The sequence below is a fragment of the Carassius gibelio genome, chromosome B10 (assembly GCF_023724105.1).
Source record: "Carassius gibelio isolate Cgi1373 ecotype wild population from Czech Republic chromosome B10, carGib1.2-hapl.c, whole genome shotgun sequence".
NCBI classification, from domain to species: domain Eukaryota; kingdom Metazoa; phylum Chordata; class Actinopteri; order Cypriniformes; family Cyprinidae; genus Carassius; species Carassius gibelio.
Genome location: NC_068405.1, coordinates 16,766,418 through 16,784,798, shown reverse-complemented (window position 1 = coordinate 16,784,798; position 18,381 = coordinate 16,766,418). Strand labels below are relative to the sequence as shown.

At 34.8% G+C, this 18,381-nt stretch overlaps 1 protein-coding gene across 3 annotated transcripts in view; it reads left to right on the top strand.

Annotated features, from left to right (window-relative positions):
* Positions 1–18,381, top strand: part of LOC127966166 (opioid-binding protein/cell adhesion molecule) — a 142,656-nt gene that overhangs the window by 101,529 nt on the left and 22,746 nt on the right. For all 3 annotated transcript variants that reach the window (XM_052566990.1, XM_052566991.1, XM_052566989.1), the window contains one exon: positions 13,197–13,334. In XM_052566990.1, the coding sequence (XP_052422950.1) occupies positions 13,197–13,334 (138 nt within the window). The remainder of the gene's footprint in view (positions 1–13,196; positions 13,335–18,381) is intronic.

Here is an 18,381-nt window from a genome sequence, read left to right as displayed (position 1 = left end):
AACTCCAGTCAATCAATGAACATCTTCTCAAAACACAATGTGTTTAAAAAAAGCGTCATTGGGACATTTTGAAATTCAAACCACTAGCCTATACTTCCCATAAATTATGAGTCCTTTATCTATAATATAGGTTTTTTCCAGTGAAAAATTTGTCTTGAAATGTGCACAGATCAAGCACCGTTTACAAGAGAAATATTCCAAAACAGTTGTAAACAAATATGTAAGTACATTTTGATGTGATAGGACAACAGTGTAAAGAGTGTTTAATTGAATGAATTGTTATTATGAATTATGGACTGGTATTTTGTAGGGATTTAATGATCTCAAAATCTCACAATAAGATAATATTGTGAGATTTGTTTCATACAAACGCATTCGTGTGGATAACTTGTGAGTTGTTGTGATGTTTTATCAGCTGTTTGGCCACTCTGACGGCACCCATTCACTTCCATTGGTGAGCAATTAATGTGATGCTACATTTCTCCAAATCTGTACCGATGAAAAAACAAACTAAAACTTGGATTGCCTGAGGGTGAATACATTTATCAGCAAATGTAATTTTTGGGGGGTGAAGTATTCCTTGTAAGCCTAGTGGGATACATTAGTAACAAACTATCTTTATGAATGAACTTGTTTGTAGATGTTGACTTGAGTCATTTCAGGGTACATTTGAACCTTCTGTAAAGAACAATTATTGTGATAGCATGTACTGTAAGCTTGTTGATATGAAAACTCTGTAGAGACAAAATATTCATCAAGTTTTTAGGGAAAAGTAATCAGATATGACTAAATATGATATTCAGATGCAGTTTCAGCCTCTTCAAATTGTGAATAAAAAAATTATATATTTATATATATATATATATATATATATATATATATATATATATATATATATATATATATATGTATATGTAAGCAGGCTAATATGAGACGGGTGAATAGGTCCCTGTTTTGGACTATTTGCATATTTGTGCTGTGTATAGCACATTAGCTTGTTTCAAGGTCACAGGGTAGTGAGATCTGTTATGGTTGAGTTCACAAAAGACCTGTTTTGTCTCTCTCAGCTAGCATCAAAAGGACAGACATACACAGGTGGTGTGTAGACTGAATCTGGCTAGAATGGGGCTGTTGAAATGCTCTCGCTTGCAGCCAATTTGGCCATGTATTCTCACTGAATATAATCTCCAGTTTTTGGTCTATCAGGTATTGGCCAATGTCCCTTAATGATCATTAAAAAACTGTATTTACTTTATTTTAAATCCCAGACAATTATAACCGTGCAGTGTGACTCAAAACGAATAATATTTTGTGTTTTGTAGAACAGAGTTATGTTGGTGGCCTATGTGCAGAATATGACAAAGACCATCATCTGATTCTTGAAAGAGAAACACTTCAGAACGAGCAAGTTCAGGACGATGTTGATGATGTTAAACGGAGCACTATTGTCCTGGTTGTTATACCAACAAACCCTCTTTGGGTTTTTTCCAGAATAACAATGAAAACAATTGTGAGTACAAAAACAAAGAAACAGTGAGACGACTCCCAAGACGTCTTTGCACTGAAGATTTGTTCAGACAAACACGAGAGCACAGACTAGAGCAAACATATTTGACTGATGCTTTGATGCCAGATGAAATTATGAATCCTTGTTACAAATCTAATGAGAGAGGTGTTGGTATTTTTGGATTCATGCAAAGATCCATCATTTATTTTTTTGTACTTATTTTCCACGTCATTCCCAGTTTTCAATATGTTTCTCCATCTGCTTGAAATCTGACATTTGCTTAATAGAACATGGTATAAATCGATGTTCTGAGCTGATTTTGTTCTAGCAACGACTGGGAATAACAATAACAATCACAAAATGAAAAATTAAATACAAAATTAAGCAAAACATCTGCTTAAAATTTTACATAGGATAACAGGGACGTATAGTAATCTATAGGTATTAGTAGGGGTGCTCGGATAAGGATTTTTGAGGCCAATCGCCGATAACAGAAAGCAGTATCTACCGATACTGATCACAGATACAAATCTTTGTAAAGGCTTCTTTTTATTATTTTTTAACTATATATTGATACTAAAATCAGGGCCTGAATTATATTTTTGAAAATGGGGGGATTCCCCTCTTGTGACTCTTGTGAGAGGGAAAGCAGCAAGGACTGTGCTTAAATACAACATTTATCAATTATTTTGATTTCAAATTCAAACATCGTCACTGAAAATGCTTTTTCAGCATTGCAGTTATTATTTTTTTTACAATGTTTAGACATGTTTAAACACAATAAATATAAGCAACACATTACACAAGACTTTTACTTTTGCACTTCTAGATTAATTTATAAATTTGCTCAAGCAGGTGGCAAAACATTTAAACTACTTTTCTTACTTTATCACAAACTTACCATTGAGAGAAAAAGTCAGCTCTACTACCTTTCCTTTTTTTAATATTTATTACAAGAAATTCTGTCGTTCATAAATAACTTTGTTTTTCTTCCTCCATGAGTGCTATCTTATTGATTTGTTTATCTAAAAGTGATCTCTTCCTTTAAACCTAACCAAAAAGACATATTTGTTGACTGTGAAACACGGTAGACTTTAATAATATCCATGTATGGTGTAATTACTACATTTCCGTGTCAATCTATGTTCATATTTAATAAAAACAATAAGCTGTTACTTTAATCCAGCGCTTGCAGCACAGCAATAGACTCGGTGTGGAAATGATCTCTACACTGCTGCAGACGCGCTGACGGAACCGCAACCGTCTGTGTACTGTGAACGCTTTCCGTTAATAATCCATTAACATGAGTGCTGGGAAAAAAATACGCACCGCATACGCACTGCAAACGGAGTAATGTGAACCTGGCATGCGCTCTCCGAGTGTGCATGAGTGCACGGTCTCTAGGAGAGTGCGCAAACCCTGAATGGTTAAAAACAGGCACGAATTAAAAAGAAATGCAATTTATAAACTTTAGTGACGATGTGACAATTCCTGTGTCACCTGTGCAGCTCGCTTATAGACAGATGCGATGTGTGGTGATTTGAAGCCATTTGTGTATTTTGAGAGAGAAAGAGAGAGTGCGCGCGGTGATTCACTCCTGCTGTTTGCGAAGTTACTTTTCACACAAGGTTTTCAAATTACTTTAGAAGTTAATTAATGAAGAAATATAGCATTATACTTATTTCACCCACGCCAGACAGAGACTGAGACAGACCAAACCTCTCACTGCAGGCACGTCATCAGCTTGAGATAGTTTTTTTTTAGATCGGCCTTTTTAGAGACCGCCGATCAATCTTTCCAAAGCGATTATCGGCTGATTGTGATTGGAAGCCGATCAGTCGGAGCACCCCTAATATAAAGTATTTAATCATTGCATCTAAAATGCTACCAAAGCATTCATTGCAAATATTACCATGAAAAGCACAAATTAAAGTTTCTAATTGTCCTCAATTTTTCTACTCTCAGCAGACAATAAGGCATCATACAATTAATCAATAAACAAAACATTGTGGTCTACATATATCCTGCTTTAAAGGTGCTGTAGGGAACTTTTGTAAAAATATTTTTTTACATTTTTATTAAACCTGTCATTATGTCCTGACAGTAGAATATGAGACAGATAATCTGTGAAAAAAGTCAAGCTCCTCTGGCTCCTCCCAGTGGTCCTATTGCCATTTGCAGAAAGTCATGCGCTCCCGGTAAGAAAACAACCAATCAGAGCTGCGGTCCGTAACTTTGTTTGTGTTCAAAATGTAGAAAAATGAACATAATAAGCGAGTACACCATGAATCCATTTTCCAAACCGTGTTTTTAGCTTGTCCTGAATCACTAGGGTACACCTATAATAAGTGTTTATATTCGGACTATTTTAGATTGCTTCGGGGATACCGCGGCGGAGTTACCCAGTACCTTTGTGATTCTTTATAGACATAAACAGAGAGAAGTAGCTCCGGCTACGATGTTCTTCCGCAAGACGCAAGCAGTTCTGTTTATTAACCGCTAGAGCGTCAAAAGTTCCCTACTGCAGCTTTAACATACCTAATTCAATTTAATCAATGGCTGGTTTCTACCAAGTAGCACATGAATTAAACTTTGATTTAATTCAACATTAAAAAAAAATTCAGGAATACAAATTAAAAGCCCTTTTAACCCTCTGGGCTCTGAGGGTGTTTTTGGGCCCTGGAGAAGTTTGACATGCCCTGACATTTTTTGCTTTTTTCAGTTGCTTATAAACATGTTAATGGTTAAGGTTTAATAACACTGTATTGAAGACAATATGGGCTACAATAATATGTGAGCAGCATGTGTTTCAGAGAAAACACAACATTTATGCATGCTTGGTGAAAAACTATAAATATACATTTTTAAAGTCACTGAAATAAGGCCATAAAACACATACAAAACAGTTGTTCAGGAGACTTTGAAGTTTGAAGTCAGATTTTTATATTTTAAAAATGTTTTATTTTATTTCATTTTATTTTTGAGGACAATTATAAGATGAGTTGCATTTTACTAATAGTTTACAGTCCCCATTTTTGGGTCACAACCCATAATTGAGAACCACTGATATTAATAACAGAAGACCTATTTTAATGACATCTATTCGGTAGGTATCACTTTCTGCATTATCAGCTTGCTGTGAGACATCAGCAATGTCCAGGGGATATTATTTTACTCTTAAAAATATGAGCATATGTATCTACATTGATACTGTATAATTATCATTATTTTCAGTATTTTGTTTATATTTAATTACAGTATATTTATGTGTTATTTTTGTTTATAATATTATTTTAATAACAATGTATTTATTTTGATCAATAATATTTATTTTATATTTATTTATTTGAATGTATTTTTTTTTTTTTGTGGCCACGAAAATATCCTTTCTTAGAGTTGATATAAAATTGCGTTAAAGGTTCGCTGGACGGACAGATTAGTTGATGGCAATTTAATTCTGCTACTGTTACTACTGGCAGCTCATATAAATAATTATAGTTAATCATTATTAATTGTAATTATTTATATACATTTCCCTTTTGAGCTTAATTTACTACACCTTCTTCACCTCCCCAAGTTTGCAATCCAAAGGTAAAGACGACAGAGCGCATGTAAACAGAGACATGTGCAGGCCATGCAGGGAGTCCAAGGCTGTTAGCATGCGAAGGAACGGTGAAGATGAGAAGAAAAGTGTGACTCAAGTGGGAAAAGGGGAAGGATGAATTCGGCTCAGTGCAGGTAGTGCATGAAAGGTGACGATCGCACTCCATATGCTCCATTAGCTGGAGGTCTTCACGGGAGGCGCAGAGGATCATCAGAAGTTTGATTTGCACCGAGGAGTTTACTCACGCTGAAGAGCATTATTTATTCAAAGTCGAGCAGAAAACAAAACAAATGTGAGTGTAACCTAGTTAGCTGTGTTAGCTTGCGCTGTCATTTGTTTCACTTATTAGTTTCTCATTTAGTTAGGATGTTCCCTGTGTAGGCAGCATGGCCGCTTACTAGATTTTAAAACAGAGATCTTGAATATTCATCCTAATCAAAACACTTTTGTTGCATCATTTCATTAAAACCATTCAACATGTATTACCTAATGAGCAGGATGTCATTTACACTATTATGAAACAGAGGGCAAAAGCATTGCAATTTAATTAGATGGCCCTGTAAACAACAAGTGGGATTATCGTCTTTCGTTTGCCCAAGTGTAATGATGTGTCTCTATTTTAGATTAGCCTCTAACTTTCTTCTCTGTGGGGAGAGGGATAAGACGGCCTCTCAATTCACTGCACATTTGTGTAATAGGCTTCAGCTCTTGTTACTGGATTGAGGAGTAGCTCTGTTCCTCATTTTAAAGAGCAGTAATGAGCCATTGGAAAGATTCAGTAGGGTTATGAGAATATAAATGGGAGGACAAAACCAGTGCAATTTGCCTTGGTGACACATTAGCAGCAGCTCTATCACCAGAGGCAGCGCGAGAATCCGCTTTTGAGTTCTGTGGGTGCCCTGCCTTCTGCTTCAGTTATTTCAACCCTCTGCGAGGCCAATTGAAAATGCAGGTTTTGTGGGAGACTGGGGGAGTTTGGACACATGAGGCAGGAAATACCATGTTTAGAAATGTTCCGCTATCATAGCTAAAATAGTACTGTGGAGGCCTGCTATTAGAATCTGTATCAAACTACTTACAACAAACAAAAGATCAGAGATCAGATTTTGGTTTTATAGGTCTCCAATATTTTAGTCTTGTCCGAATTTCAAGAGACAAGTTTATAAGTTATAATCTTTGTTGCAAATTTAAATTTTAATACTTATTATTATTATTATTATTATTATTATTAAAATAAATTAATTATAACTCAATATGGTTATTATAAATTACATATTATTGTATAATGTTTATTATAATATGTTTACATGTATTAATTAACACACATTATGATTAACAATTAAACATAAAAAAATATATTATCATTATTAAAATAAATTATTATAACGTAATAAAATTCTTAGAAATGATTTGAGCTAACACATACCAGAAAACAATTAAACATTTACAGATTCTTAGCATTATTGTCAAATGCTATCAAATACTATTTATGTTTGGAGAGCAGAAAATGTCACAAATTCAGTCCTATCTTTTCACAAAGTCTGCTTTTTTTTTTCTTTCTTTCTTTTTTTCCTACAGTGAGTGGCAGATGTTTGTTTAAATCAGTAGTATTGCATTTTACTCCCTGATAGTTTTAACCGAGTTGTATTGTGGAAAGAGCTGTGATTGCTCAGAGCTTTCCTGTCTAAGCAGGTGGTTCAGGGCCACAATAGGCTGCAGACCGGACCAAACTTTGTCTATAACAATTCACCCATCTAATGAATAACTGTAGATAATGAGGGACAATTGATCCTGCTTTTTATCAACCTCGAAACAGTGCCATTGTTAATGTTTAGAGCTGTTTGAGCCGCAGCAGAGCCAGACAGATGTGATAGAGATGGGATTGCAGTGGGTTGATTGCTTTTCTTCACAACTGTAATAACTGAAAGCGGCTAAACGAGCTTCTCTTTTCTGAGACAAGAGACCTGTAGCTTGCTCTGATGGCACAATGTAACTCATTAGTGTTGTTATTAGAAAGGAGTGAAGAGGCAATCACTGCACAAAACACCATAATGTTCACTCAGCATGTGTTATATGAAAACACCCTAGTTGTTTGATTTCCCCATTTGGCTAAGAACAAACCAGTAATATTACAAACTGATAAATAAATCCATGCAGGCAGGCAGTGTAGTCATATAATATGTAATGTTGGTCTAAATGTGATTTACAGGTTTTTTTTATCTTTATGGACTTTCTAATGGAGCATTTGAAAGACATTTTGATTCTCTTTTACAAAATTACAGGCTTCTCTGACTGTCCTGCCTTTTCCTGAGAGATCTATTAAAAGCTTTTCGCATTCATACGAACAAGGTGAATGATACGCTAAATGCTTTGAAACATTCCTGACAATATGTAAAACCCACAGGCGTCAGCGATTTGACACTGCAATCTTTTAGACATTGAGGCGCAGTCTTTTGGTGGTATTTTCATCGCTGTAGTTTAACAGCATAGTCTACCATGATTGATGCTGTCACTCCATAGTGACGGATGAAAAAAACAGAATTGATTCCAATACATTTTGTGATTTGATGATTGACACCTTTTTGACCAATGGATTCTCCAAGGATATGGGCCTTGTCATTTCAGAATAGGAAGCCATATGGAAAGTGATAGCTGCCAGTCTTTGTCATTTAACAGATCTTAGAGGAAAACTCAAGCATTCTGGTTGACTGCTCTGTCAGTGGCAAAACTTCATGTTGTCATAATGCTTTGTAATGCCCTGATTAATTTTGTTGTACTTTTTAAATTTTTCGGGTGACTGAATTAAGCATAGTGATACACAGAATTCAAATTAAATATGTCAGTAGTGCTATATATTAATATATTCATAGTGATACATTCAGAATAGTAAAACTTTTAATTCAATAAAAATGTGAAAAATAAATAAAGAATTATTTAGTTAAAATAAAACTACTTCAATTATATAATATTTCCAGTGACATCTCCTTAATTGTATGTATGTTTGTATGTATGCATGTATATATATATATATATATATATATATATATATATATATATATATATATATGTGTGTGTGTGTGTGTGTGTGTGTGTGTGTGTGTGTGTGTGTGTGTAAAGGGTTTGGTTCCATAATGCAATAAATCCATTTTGATTAATTTGAGTAAAAATGTGTTTTCTTTACCAAGAAAGTGGCAATATGAAAATCACAATTTTCTGTTTCAAACATTCCCATAGCATCTTTAGGTTATAATAACGTTAAAAATTAAAATCCAGGTTATGATTTTCAAAGATTTATTTTAAACTTTTAGCATTTTTTCCCCAAATTGCAATAAATCCATGAATTGAATCAACATGAAAGTTATTTTTCATATTGAAACTGATGAAAATACACAACATAGTAAGTTGATTCACATATGAGAGTCTCTGAACTTGGTCAATAATAATCTTATATATAGGAATTGGACTAAAAATGCATCTATCAGTCATGAATCCCAAATGAATTCAATCAGTCATCTTGTTCATGTTATGAATTTATAACAGCAATAAAAGATAATTTTATCATGAACAACATCACATTAGACCACAGAAATTCCAAAATGACATGTCCCTTACATTCAACTTCCAAAAGTGCATTCATCTTTGCCATGTTACATTCATTTAGTTGACTAGTGCTATGTGCTGTATTAACAAAAACATAAATGGCATTAATAAAAACACTGACACTGACAAGCTACGCAATATCGTTTTCATAATCGAATGCCAATCATCTAATAAACATGATATAGTGCAGCTTCATCTACAGCTCTGTGTATTAAATGCATCTAAATAATTTCCATCTGAAAGCACGTGATGGAGATTTACCAGTATTATACACACAGAATCGGCTTTACTGACGAGATACGCATGACAATCACATACGATTCTTCGAGCAGAGGAAATTAGGATGCCGGGTGTATTCAGAGCACTGCCATTACTCTCTAGAGTGCGTAATATGGTGTGCTGTGATTTTTTTTGTTTTTTTGTTACTGTTTACGGTGCATGGATTTGTGCGCTGTTATTGGTTGAGAGGATATATCGCATTCTGCAAAATAGGGAGACTGGTGTTTGTCACGGTTTGGAAAATGGGGGAAAAAACATGACCTAATAACTCTGCAAATATCACATTTTGCTAAACATGTTTTATTGTTTATTAAATACCAACCAGATACAATACTGATTTTGGCGGAAAGTAATAAAAAAAAAAAAGAAGTGTTTTTTCGCATTTTGGAACTCTCTCTCTCTCTCTCTCTCTATATATATATATATATGTGTGTGTGTGTGTGTCTGTGTGTGTGTGCTATGCATTTTTTTTTTTCAAGTTCACTACAAAATTTCTAGTGGTTACATTTATGTCTTTAACTCAACATTCCCTTGTTGCCGTATTTTTACGGCTGCTGCTTTTCTAGTCCCTTGTTGCAATTTTCTATATAGTATGCTTCAGTTTCCACCATTGCATCAGGAGGCAACTCTTTTTTCCTCATTTTAAAGAGCAGTAATGAGCCATTGGAAAGATTCAGTAGGGTTATGAAAATATAAATGTAGAGACGAAGCCAGTGCAATTTGCCAGGGTGAAACATTAGCGGCAGCTATATCACCAGAGGCAGTCACGAATGAGTTTTTCTCCCACTGATTTCTGTGGGTTTTCTGCTTCTACAGTTATTTTAACCCAGCGCATGTCCAATTGAAAATACAGGTATTGCTCAGAGATGGTGGGAATTTGGACACGCAGACAGAAAGATACTTCATCATAAACTTGAGGATGGTTGAGGCTTGTCATTTGGCTGAGAATGATGGATCCATTTTCAGCAGTTTACCACAAACACACACGCTCTTGAGGAGAGGTAACCTGAGTTATATAACTCGACTTGCGTGTGTCTCTTTGGAAAATGTTAGCTTAGTCATTCTGCCTGTTCATGCTCTGAACTCTGTCCTCTCTCTCTTTTGAGAAGCTCAGACTGGTCTGTTTGAAACAGTGGCCTAAATCTGGGATTCATGGTTAGAAAGCCGAAGCCATCAATTATAGATTGAGATACAGGGATGAAACAATACCTTTGATGTCAGGGAGGGAAGTGGTGAGAACACAGGGAATGCAGGATGGTGAAAAGCACAGTCACTCTGTGAAAGTGCTCGTCACAGGATGAAATATTCACCAGAAAGATGCGGCGGCTCTCTTACACATCTTTTGCTGTGATTGTGCTCTCTGGGCGAAGCTGAGGTACGGTCACTGTAGAGACCAGTGGTATTTTAGAATCACTGAGATACTATTATAGTTACAGTATAATTCATATTGTGATTCGGTTTTTATTGTTATATTTTCTGTTTCAATTTTATATATTTTCTGTTATTTTCTATTTTATTTTACAAGTTGTAGTAAATTTACATTTGTGTAAATACATATATAATTTACCAATTCCATTGCTTCAACCTTGTGCCATGCACACACACGGCCTTACTTAAAGCTATAACTCATGAAACTTGTTCTTTTGAAGTATTTTCAATTTTATTACAGACAGAAAATTGTTCTGGAGTAAAAAAATCTATTAGTCCCATCAGGACTTTCCACCCGCTGTTATGATTTGATAGATGACACAATATTGTCATACACTGGTGGCCTACGAGGATAACTGAATTTATTTGAAACTAAATTAATTTATGTTTTCCATTACACATTTGTCTGAATCATTGTCATTTACATGCTAAATATTTAGAGGCACGTGAGTGAATCAGCAGTCTAATTGCAGAAACTTGGAAGACTCTGACCTCAGAATCTGTATTAGCAGCTGTTTTTTTTCTTTCTTTCGCTTGCAGTACAGACTTCTTTTGCAGATCAATTATTCAGTCGTATTGGACGTTGGTATACCTGTGTGTGTGTGTGTGTGTGTGTGTGTGTGACGTCCCTTAAGAAAATTCTTGTGCCTGCTTGGATGACTCACTAAAACTTCAGTAAACAGAACTTACCATAAAATATTTACTTTTTTAAGCAAACATAGATAGCATACTCCCGTATGAGGCAGGCCCGATAGGACGCCAACTAAATAATATCTCTGAGATACTGGCTGCTTGGTTTATTCAGACTGAAACATGGAACACAGTCAAGAAAACTGACAGACTGTCTGGGTAGCATTTCCAGTTTCAGTCAAGTCATAAACAACATTACCTTAACAGAGCATGACCTGCTCATCTCATCACATCAATCAAACCGCAGACTTTATTCTAATCGACTGAATGTAGATTCATCTGCAAAGCTTAAAGAATCATTTGATTGATGTACAATCAATTACTGTATGGTTCTGTAATTGGAAGGATTTCCAAACTCAAGGGTTACACTTTCAAACAAATTCACTGTTAGAGGATAACCACCCAATTAAAATGTTTTCAGAATTCACAGTATTCAAATTAGAATCATAGTTCATACACCAGTCTCGTTTAGATGGGAGAATAAAAAATGATCTGTAAATTATGCATATAAACACTGTGTAATTTCTGTTTTACACAAAGTGTAAAATCTTTTATTATCATTATTTGAACTTAAAATTTAACAGAATCCTAGAAATGTGTCAACAAAACATATTAAACAGCACAGTTTTCTGTTGAAGAAAATGTTTATTGAGCACCAAATCAGCATATTAGAATTATTTCTGAAAGATCATGTGACACTGAAGTAATGATAATTGCTTCGTTATAACAGGAATAAATTACATTTGAACAAAAACAGAAAATATTTCACAATATTACTGTTTTGTACTGTTTTGTGTGGGTACTACAGTTATCCCTTACAGTAAAACATATCATTTTCAAAGATGTTAACACAAAGTCACAACAATCTGAATATGAGATCTATATTTTTAATATAGATTCTTTTGCTTTGTACACTGCTTGGATCATGTTTGTTTTCCTAGTATAAAATACAACCTATAAAATATAAATAACAACATGCCCTGGAAAATCGTTGCAAGACTTTTGCACAAGAATTTTCTAGGGAGAACAGAAAATGTGGATGTAACTTGCATCTAGACAAGGGAAAAAGACACACACATCCTGATAACAATACAATGAAAACACCCTCCGGATCCTGTTTATGTCATCATTTTGTGTTAATAGATAATTAATCACATAAGGGCCGACTTTTCTTTACAGAAGTTTTATCAGATGTGTCATTACTGTGTTGCATTATGTTTTTTGTTTGTTTGTGTTTTTTCAGTTCCTGCCAGGATTGTAAACATATCAGCGGATGTTTCGGTCATGAATCATAGTTCATAAACCAGTCTCGTTTAGATGGGAGAATAAAAAATGATCTGTAAATTATGCATATAAACACTGTGTAATTTCTGTTTTACACAAAGTGTAAAATCTTTTATTATCATTATTTGAACTTAAAATTTAACAGAATCCTAGAAATGTGTCAACAAAACATATTAAACAGCACAGTTTTCTGTTGAAGGAAATGTTTATTGAGCACCAAATCAGCATATTAGAATTATTTCTGAAAGATCATGTGACACTGAAGTAATGATAATTGCTTCGTTATAACAGGAATAAATTACATTTGAACAAAAACAGAAAATATTTCACAATATTACTGTTTTGTACTGTTTTGTGTGGGTACTACAGTTATCCCTTACAGTAAAACATATCATTTTCAAAGATGTTAACACAAAGTCACAACAATCTGAATATGAGATCTATATTTTTAATATAGATTCTTTTGCTTTGTACACTGCTTGGATCATGTTTGTTTTCCTAGTATAAAATACAACCTATAAAATATAAATAACAACATGCCCTGGAAAATCGTTGCAAGACTTTTGCACAAGAATTTTCTAGGGAGAACAGAAAATGTGGATGTAACTTGCATCTAGACAAGGGAAAAAGACACACACATCCTGATAACAATACAATGAAAACACCCTCCGGATCCTGTTTATGTCATCATTTTGTGTTAATAGATAATTAATCACATAAGGGCCGACTTTTCTTTACAGAAGTTTTATCAGATGTGTCATTACTGTGTTGCATTATGTTTTTTGTTTGTTTGTGTTTTTTCAGTTCCTGCCAGGATTGTAAACATATCAGCGGATGTTTCGGTGAACGAGGGTAGTAACGTAAGCCTCATGTGTCTGGCCATCGGACGACCTGAACCCAGCATTTTTTGGAAATTCCGTTCTTCAAAAGGTGATGGAAAAGGTAAAGGAAATCTTGCTGTTTACAGAAAATATAGCATTGTTCATTTTCAAGGCAACGGCACTAGTTAAATTTCTTAGTGATATCTCACCGAAAATTAACATTCTGGCATCATGGACTTAAATTTCAGTTTCTTTCACAAAAATGACCTGGGATATACAGTACTGCAGGACTCATATTGAGCACTATTATGATGCTTTCAGTCCCTTTTGGTGTTTAAAAACTCACATTTGAATTCAAAAGGCCTGCTTTTGTGTTCCACGGAAGAAAGAAAGAAAGTTTTTGCAGGTTTGGGTGAATAAATGATGACAGATTTGATTCCGGGTGAACTGTCTCTTATATTGAGGCTCACTCATGGTCATGGGCTGAACTGATCAATCAGCTTCATTCAATTTACAGCATTATGTTAATGTCTCATTTTCTATTCATCTGTAGGCAGTGGCTCCACACATGTATCTTCATGATTTCCTTTCAATTAGATTTTTAGAAATGCTATATTTTGAATTTTAAAGAGAATATTTTGAAGAGAGTTTGGATATGACATCAAATAATGTCAAGCAGCTTCAGCACAGCTAAGAGTAAATCCCTTACGTTTACTACATATTCATGTCTTCCTCCGCTACCCGACTTCCAGGACACTGGCTGCATTTTAATTCATCTGTTATAATGGAAACCACAGCTGTACACGAGTCAGGCAAGAAAAGAAAAGATTCAGCCTTCAAAATCACTTTACAGAGAAAGCAATATAAAAGTCTGTGCACGGGGTGTCATTTAATGTCAGCCAGCTTGCAGGAATAGGACGTTGTCTGTGTTGACATTTATGTGCGAAGCCTAATGAAAGAAATAAGACGTGAGGGATGTTTCGTTCTCTGTTTTCTCTGTCAACTTTCTCAGCTGAAGTGGAAACCTGCATATTAATTTTTCTGGATTGTTCAGCAGCTCTGTAGACATAGCTAAGTGTTGATCTTCTTCAGTTACACAATCCTAAGGATAAACTGAGGTATTTGAGAGTTTAAATTAAATTAATCTTTTTATTTCATGAATTGCTCATTGGAACATTTGAAATTAAATATATTTTTTGCGCCGCTATAGATCTACTGTCAGATTTCCCCATCAGACTTGAGGTTTGGATGCGGGTAGGAAACTGATCCTAGACCAGCAGTCATGAGCAGCTTTATCTTAATTAATATTTTGAATTAGCTTTGTTTACACACATTTTGAATTTTAGTTTAACTTGTCATGTTCTGCGGAAGTTCTAAGTGGTCATGCATTATAATTTTTTTCCTTCATGTTTTCTCGTTATAACGACTTAATTTTCTTGTTATCTCGACATAACAAAAGTTGTTTTCTCGTTATAACGACTTAATTTTCTCTGGGGTGTTGTACATTATCCACTTTAAGTTATTAAGTATTAAGTCGTTATAATGAGAAAACAACTTTTGTTATGTGGAATCGTTATAACGAGAAAACAAGAAGGAAAAAAAAATATGCATGGCAGCTTAAATTTCCGTAATGTTGTGATGTTTTTCGTTTTTTTTTTTTTTTTTTTTTTTTTATATATTTTATATTTCTATTTAGATTTATTTTTATTTCAGCTTTAGTCATTTTAGTACTTGATTTATTTAGGTTAACATTTGTCATTTTAGTTTTTCCATCTAATCTAATTGTTTTAGTAATATTGTGATATGATTTGGTTAATTTTATTAGATGTTTTTCTTTTCTGTTACGCTTTATTCAGTTTAATGTAAGTAACTGTAATACTTAGATTGGTTTTATTTCCGTCAGTTGCAGCATTTTCCACTATAAAGAACGGTTTGTGCATTAAAAAATTCTGTGGATGTTAAAGGTTCTTCCTAAGAATGTATGTTGACAGATTAATGAATCATGAATAATGTGATTGATTAATAAATAAAACTGACATTTAGAAGGTCCTTCTCATTTACACCGGAATACATAAGAGCCTGGCAAAAGCGTTAACACTTGCGCAGTTGTCCAACACTTTAAAAGACAGAACAGAATTAAGCAGTTTTAATATAAAATTAGATAAATGTTTTAATTTGGTTAAATACATGTAATGGTGTTACACTTATTAAACTAATATCATAAATTAGCATTTAAATAGCTTGTCATAACACATATTGCATATTTCATCATTTTGTGGGCAACTGAATTTTTAGTTTGAATTGATTCCATAACCTGTTTTGTTGGCAAGAGAAATTCATCCACTGAAAATTGCTATTGACAAACATTGGCATGATAAGACAGAAAATAAGACGTCAATACATGAAAGGCAGTTGCACACTTCAGAGGGTGTAATGCCTTTTTGGAAACAGAAAATACATTTTCAAAAGTGCTTATCAAATTGTTTGAAGAATGTCTTTGAGTGCACTGCACTGACATTGAAGATAACTGATTTTTTCCACAACATACAGTGGAAAGTTCAAGGCCTTTAATTTGGCATTGTCAAGATTTGACTGGCATGCCGGTAGCACAGCAGTCGTGGCAATCACACTGTTATTGCAGTGCATACTATTTGCAGAGGTAGAGCTGTCACGGGCAACAAAGAAAGCAAAAAGGTGGGACACGAAGAAGTCGTGTGCGATGAACATGCAAATATATCATTACCTGCATGAGTAAACATGCCTCGTAATAAAGCGTGTATAAATGCATGCTTGCCATGCACTCGTACAAGAGCGATATTTTTACATCTTTAATGATAATTGAATTAGATGGATTTGCAGTTACATGATGCAGCAGTGAAAATTGTGTTTTCAAGTGGCCAGCTGTTGTTGTAGTTTGCCGATTCTTCATTCACAGCATATGGCAGACTGGATTTGTCCCCTACAGATGACATTGCACCATTTGGCACTTTAGAAAATGGATTTGCGCTCATCGTGCGCAGTTTGTGAGCACCCACAGGCTGCGTGTCAGTGGGAATATCCCACTCTAATGGGTTTAATTCTGAGGGCTCCCGTTGTACTTGGCAGGTTCTCATCCACTCATATAGACCTCTAGAAATACAGTGAGCTCTTTGGAGGAAAATGTAAATTGGGGTGGTTTTCAGACAGATGCACATATGTGTGGATGATATAAGTATTGAATAATTTGTGTTCTATTGATCTTGTTTAGAATTTCCACAACATCGCTGGTTAAGCATGGTTTAGGATTTGCATGCACAAACAAGGTCTGGAGCTGCACAGCAATAGCATTTATAAGCCTTAAGGATGAAGTTCAAAATGCTGACACCATGAACTTGCTTTCATGCACACTTGAACATTAGTTGATCAGTGTGTTAGTTATGGAAGTTTTTGTTTGTGTGTGTGTGTGTGTGTACCTCAAGAAAAAAAAAAGTTAATGACTTTAAATCTCACTGTTGCAACTTTCTATTTTACAAATGCAAATTTATATCTCGTTTGCAACACAACACATTATTATCTTAAAATTATTATTTTATATCTCACCATAGCAATTTATGTATTTTTTTCTCACTGCAGTGGTACAAACATCATGTTTAATGTAAACTTTGCCACTATTTTGCTTCTAATAGCACTGGATCCATGTGGATCATTGTTTTCAATGCTATCATTTTGCATAGTCAGATTTTTAACTTAAGTCAATTGGGACTTCTCACATAACAACTTAATATCTCAAAATTGTGATTTTATTTCACCAATGATTATAAACCATAAGTGTGACTTTAGATCTCACACTTGTGACTATGTCTTACAAACCCAAGTTCATATTATGTTTGTGAATTTATATATTTATATAAACAAATGAGACTTAACATCTCACAGATGTGACTATATATCACAGTTATAAATTTATATCTCATAATTACAACTTTATATGTCATAAATTTCAGCTTTATATCTCATAGTGTTACTTTACCTTTCACAACTGCAGTTTTCTCATATTGTGATTTAATCTTACAGTTGATTTTGTATGCTAAACCTTTTTCTTAGATCTGTAAGGTTGAACCCACAAGAGCCATCGTTCATGAACAATGTAATGAGTAATTCTATTACTCTTTCATACTGAAAAGATATGAAAGTTTTTTATTGCAGCTCTTGGGTCACATCTATATTGAAGCAAATAGTGTATTTTTCATGCTGCTTTTCATGGATTTTCTAACAGCACTGTTGGATTGGCCTTTTAACATATTTTCTTACCACTTATTTTTGAAAAAAATCTCATTATTTTGTAGCCAGAAAAGAAGGTGCTTCATTTTTCCCCCTTGTGTATGTTGCAGTCAAATATTCAGCAAGAAACTAGCCATGCCTCAGTGACCATGCCAAATAACACTTGTTGTTTGCAGATGAGGTTGTCTGAGGTAATGCAGGCTTTGCTCCGTTTCCCAATGGCCACATGAAATGGCTTGGAGAAAAATGAGAAGCCAATGCCTGAAGAGGAAATGGGGGTCAAGGGGAGAAATTAGCTTACACACGGTGCCAATGTTTCTCAAAGTCACGTCAAACCGAGGCTGTTTTTCAGCTGAATAGTGGACAGGTGTGCAAGACCTCCGCTCGATGCTTTCTGTGCTCGGCCGCCTAAACCACCAACCCAACAAACTTGGCTCATTCCACCTGAACTTTGTTCATTAATAATTCAAAGGTGGTGAAACCGCCACTGCCTGTGTCTGGAGTGTGTTTAACGTTGAGGCGATGGAGTCTCATTTTGCCTGAAATGATTGGTCTCGGTGGGTTTCTCCATGTGGCAGCCCCCCACCCCCTCCCCCCGACGCAGTTGGATGGAGCGTCAGCCTGGAAACTCGGCAATGCAACTGCTTCATAACAGCTTAATAATGTGTCATCCTGCGCCGCTCCTATGAGTCCGACTCTGACTAATCTTTAAACATAGCTAATTCATCATTGCGTGTCCCTTTGTAAACCCTGTTAAAATCCCTTCACGGGCTTTTGATTCTGACACTGCAACAAACAGAAGTGTTTCAGTGGCAAGATATGAGACTCGTCAATCTGTTTTTCTCTTCTGTGACTGCATACTACAAGCTGAGAGTCTATTTGGAGATTAGCGACTTTTAATGTGTAAA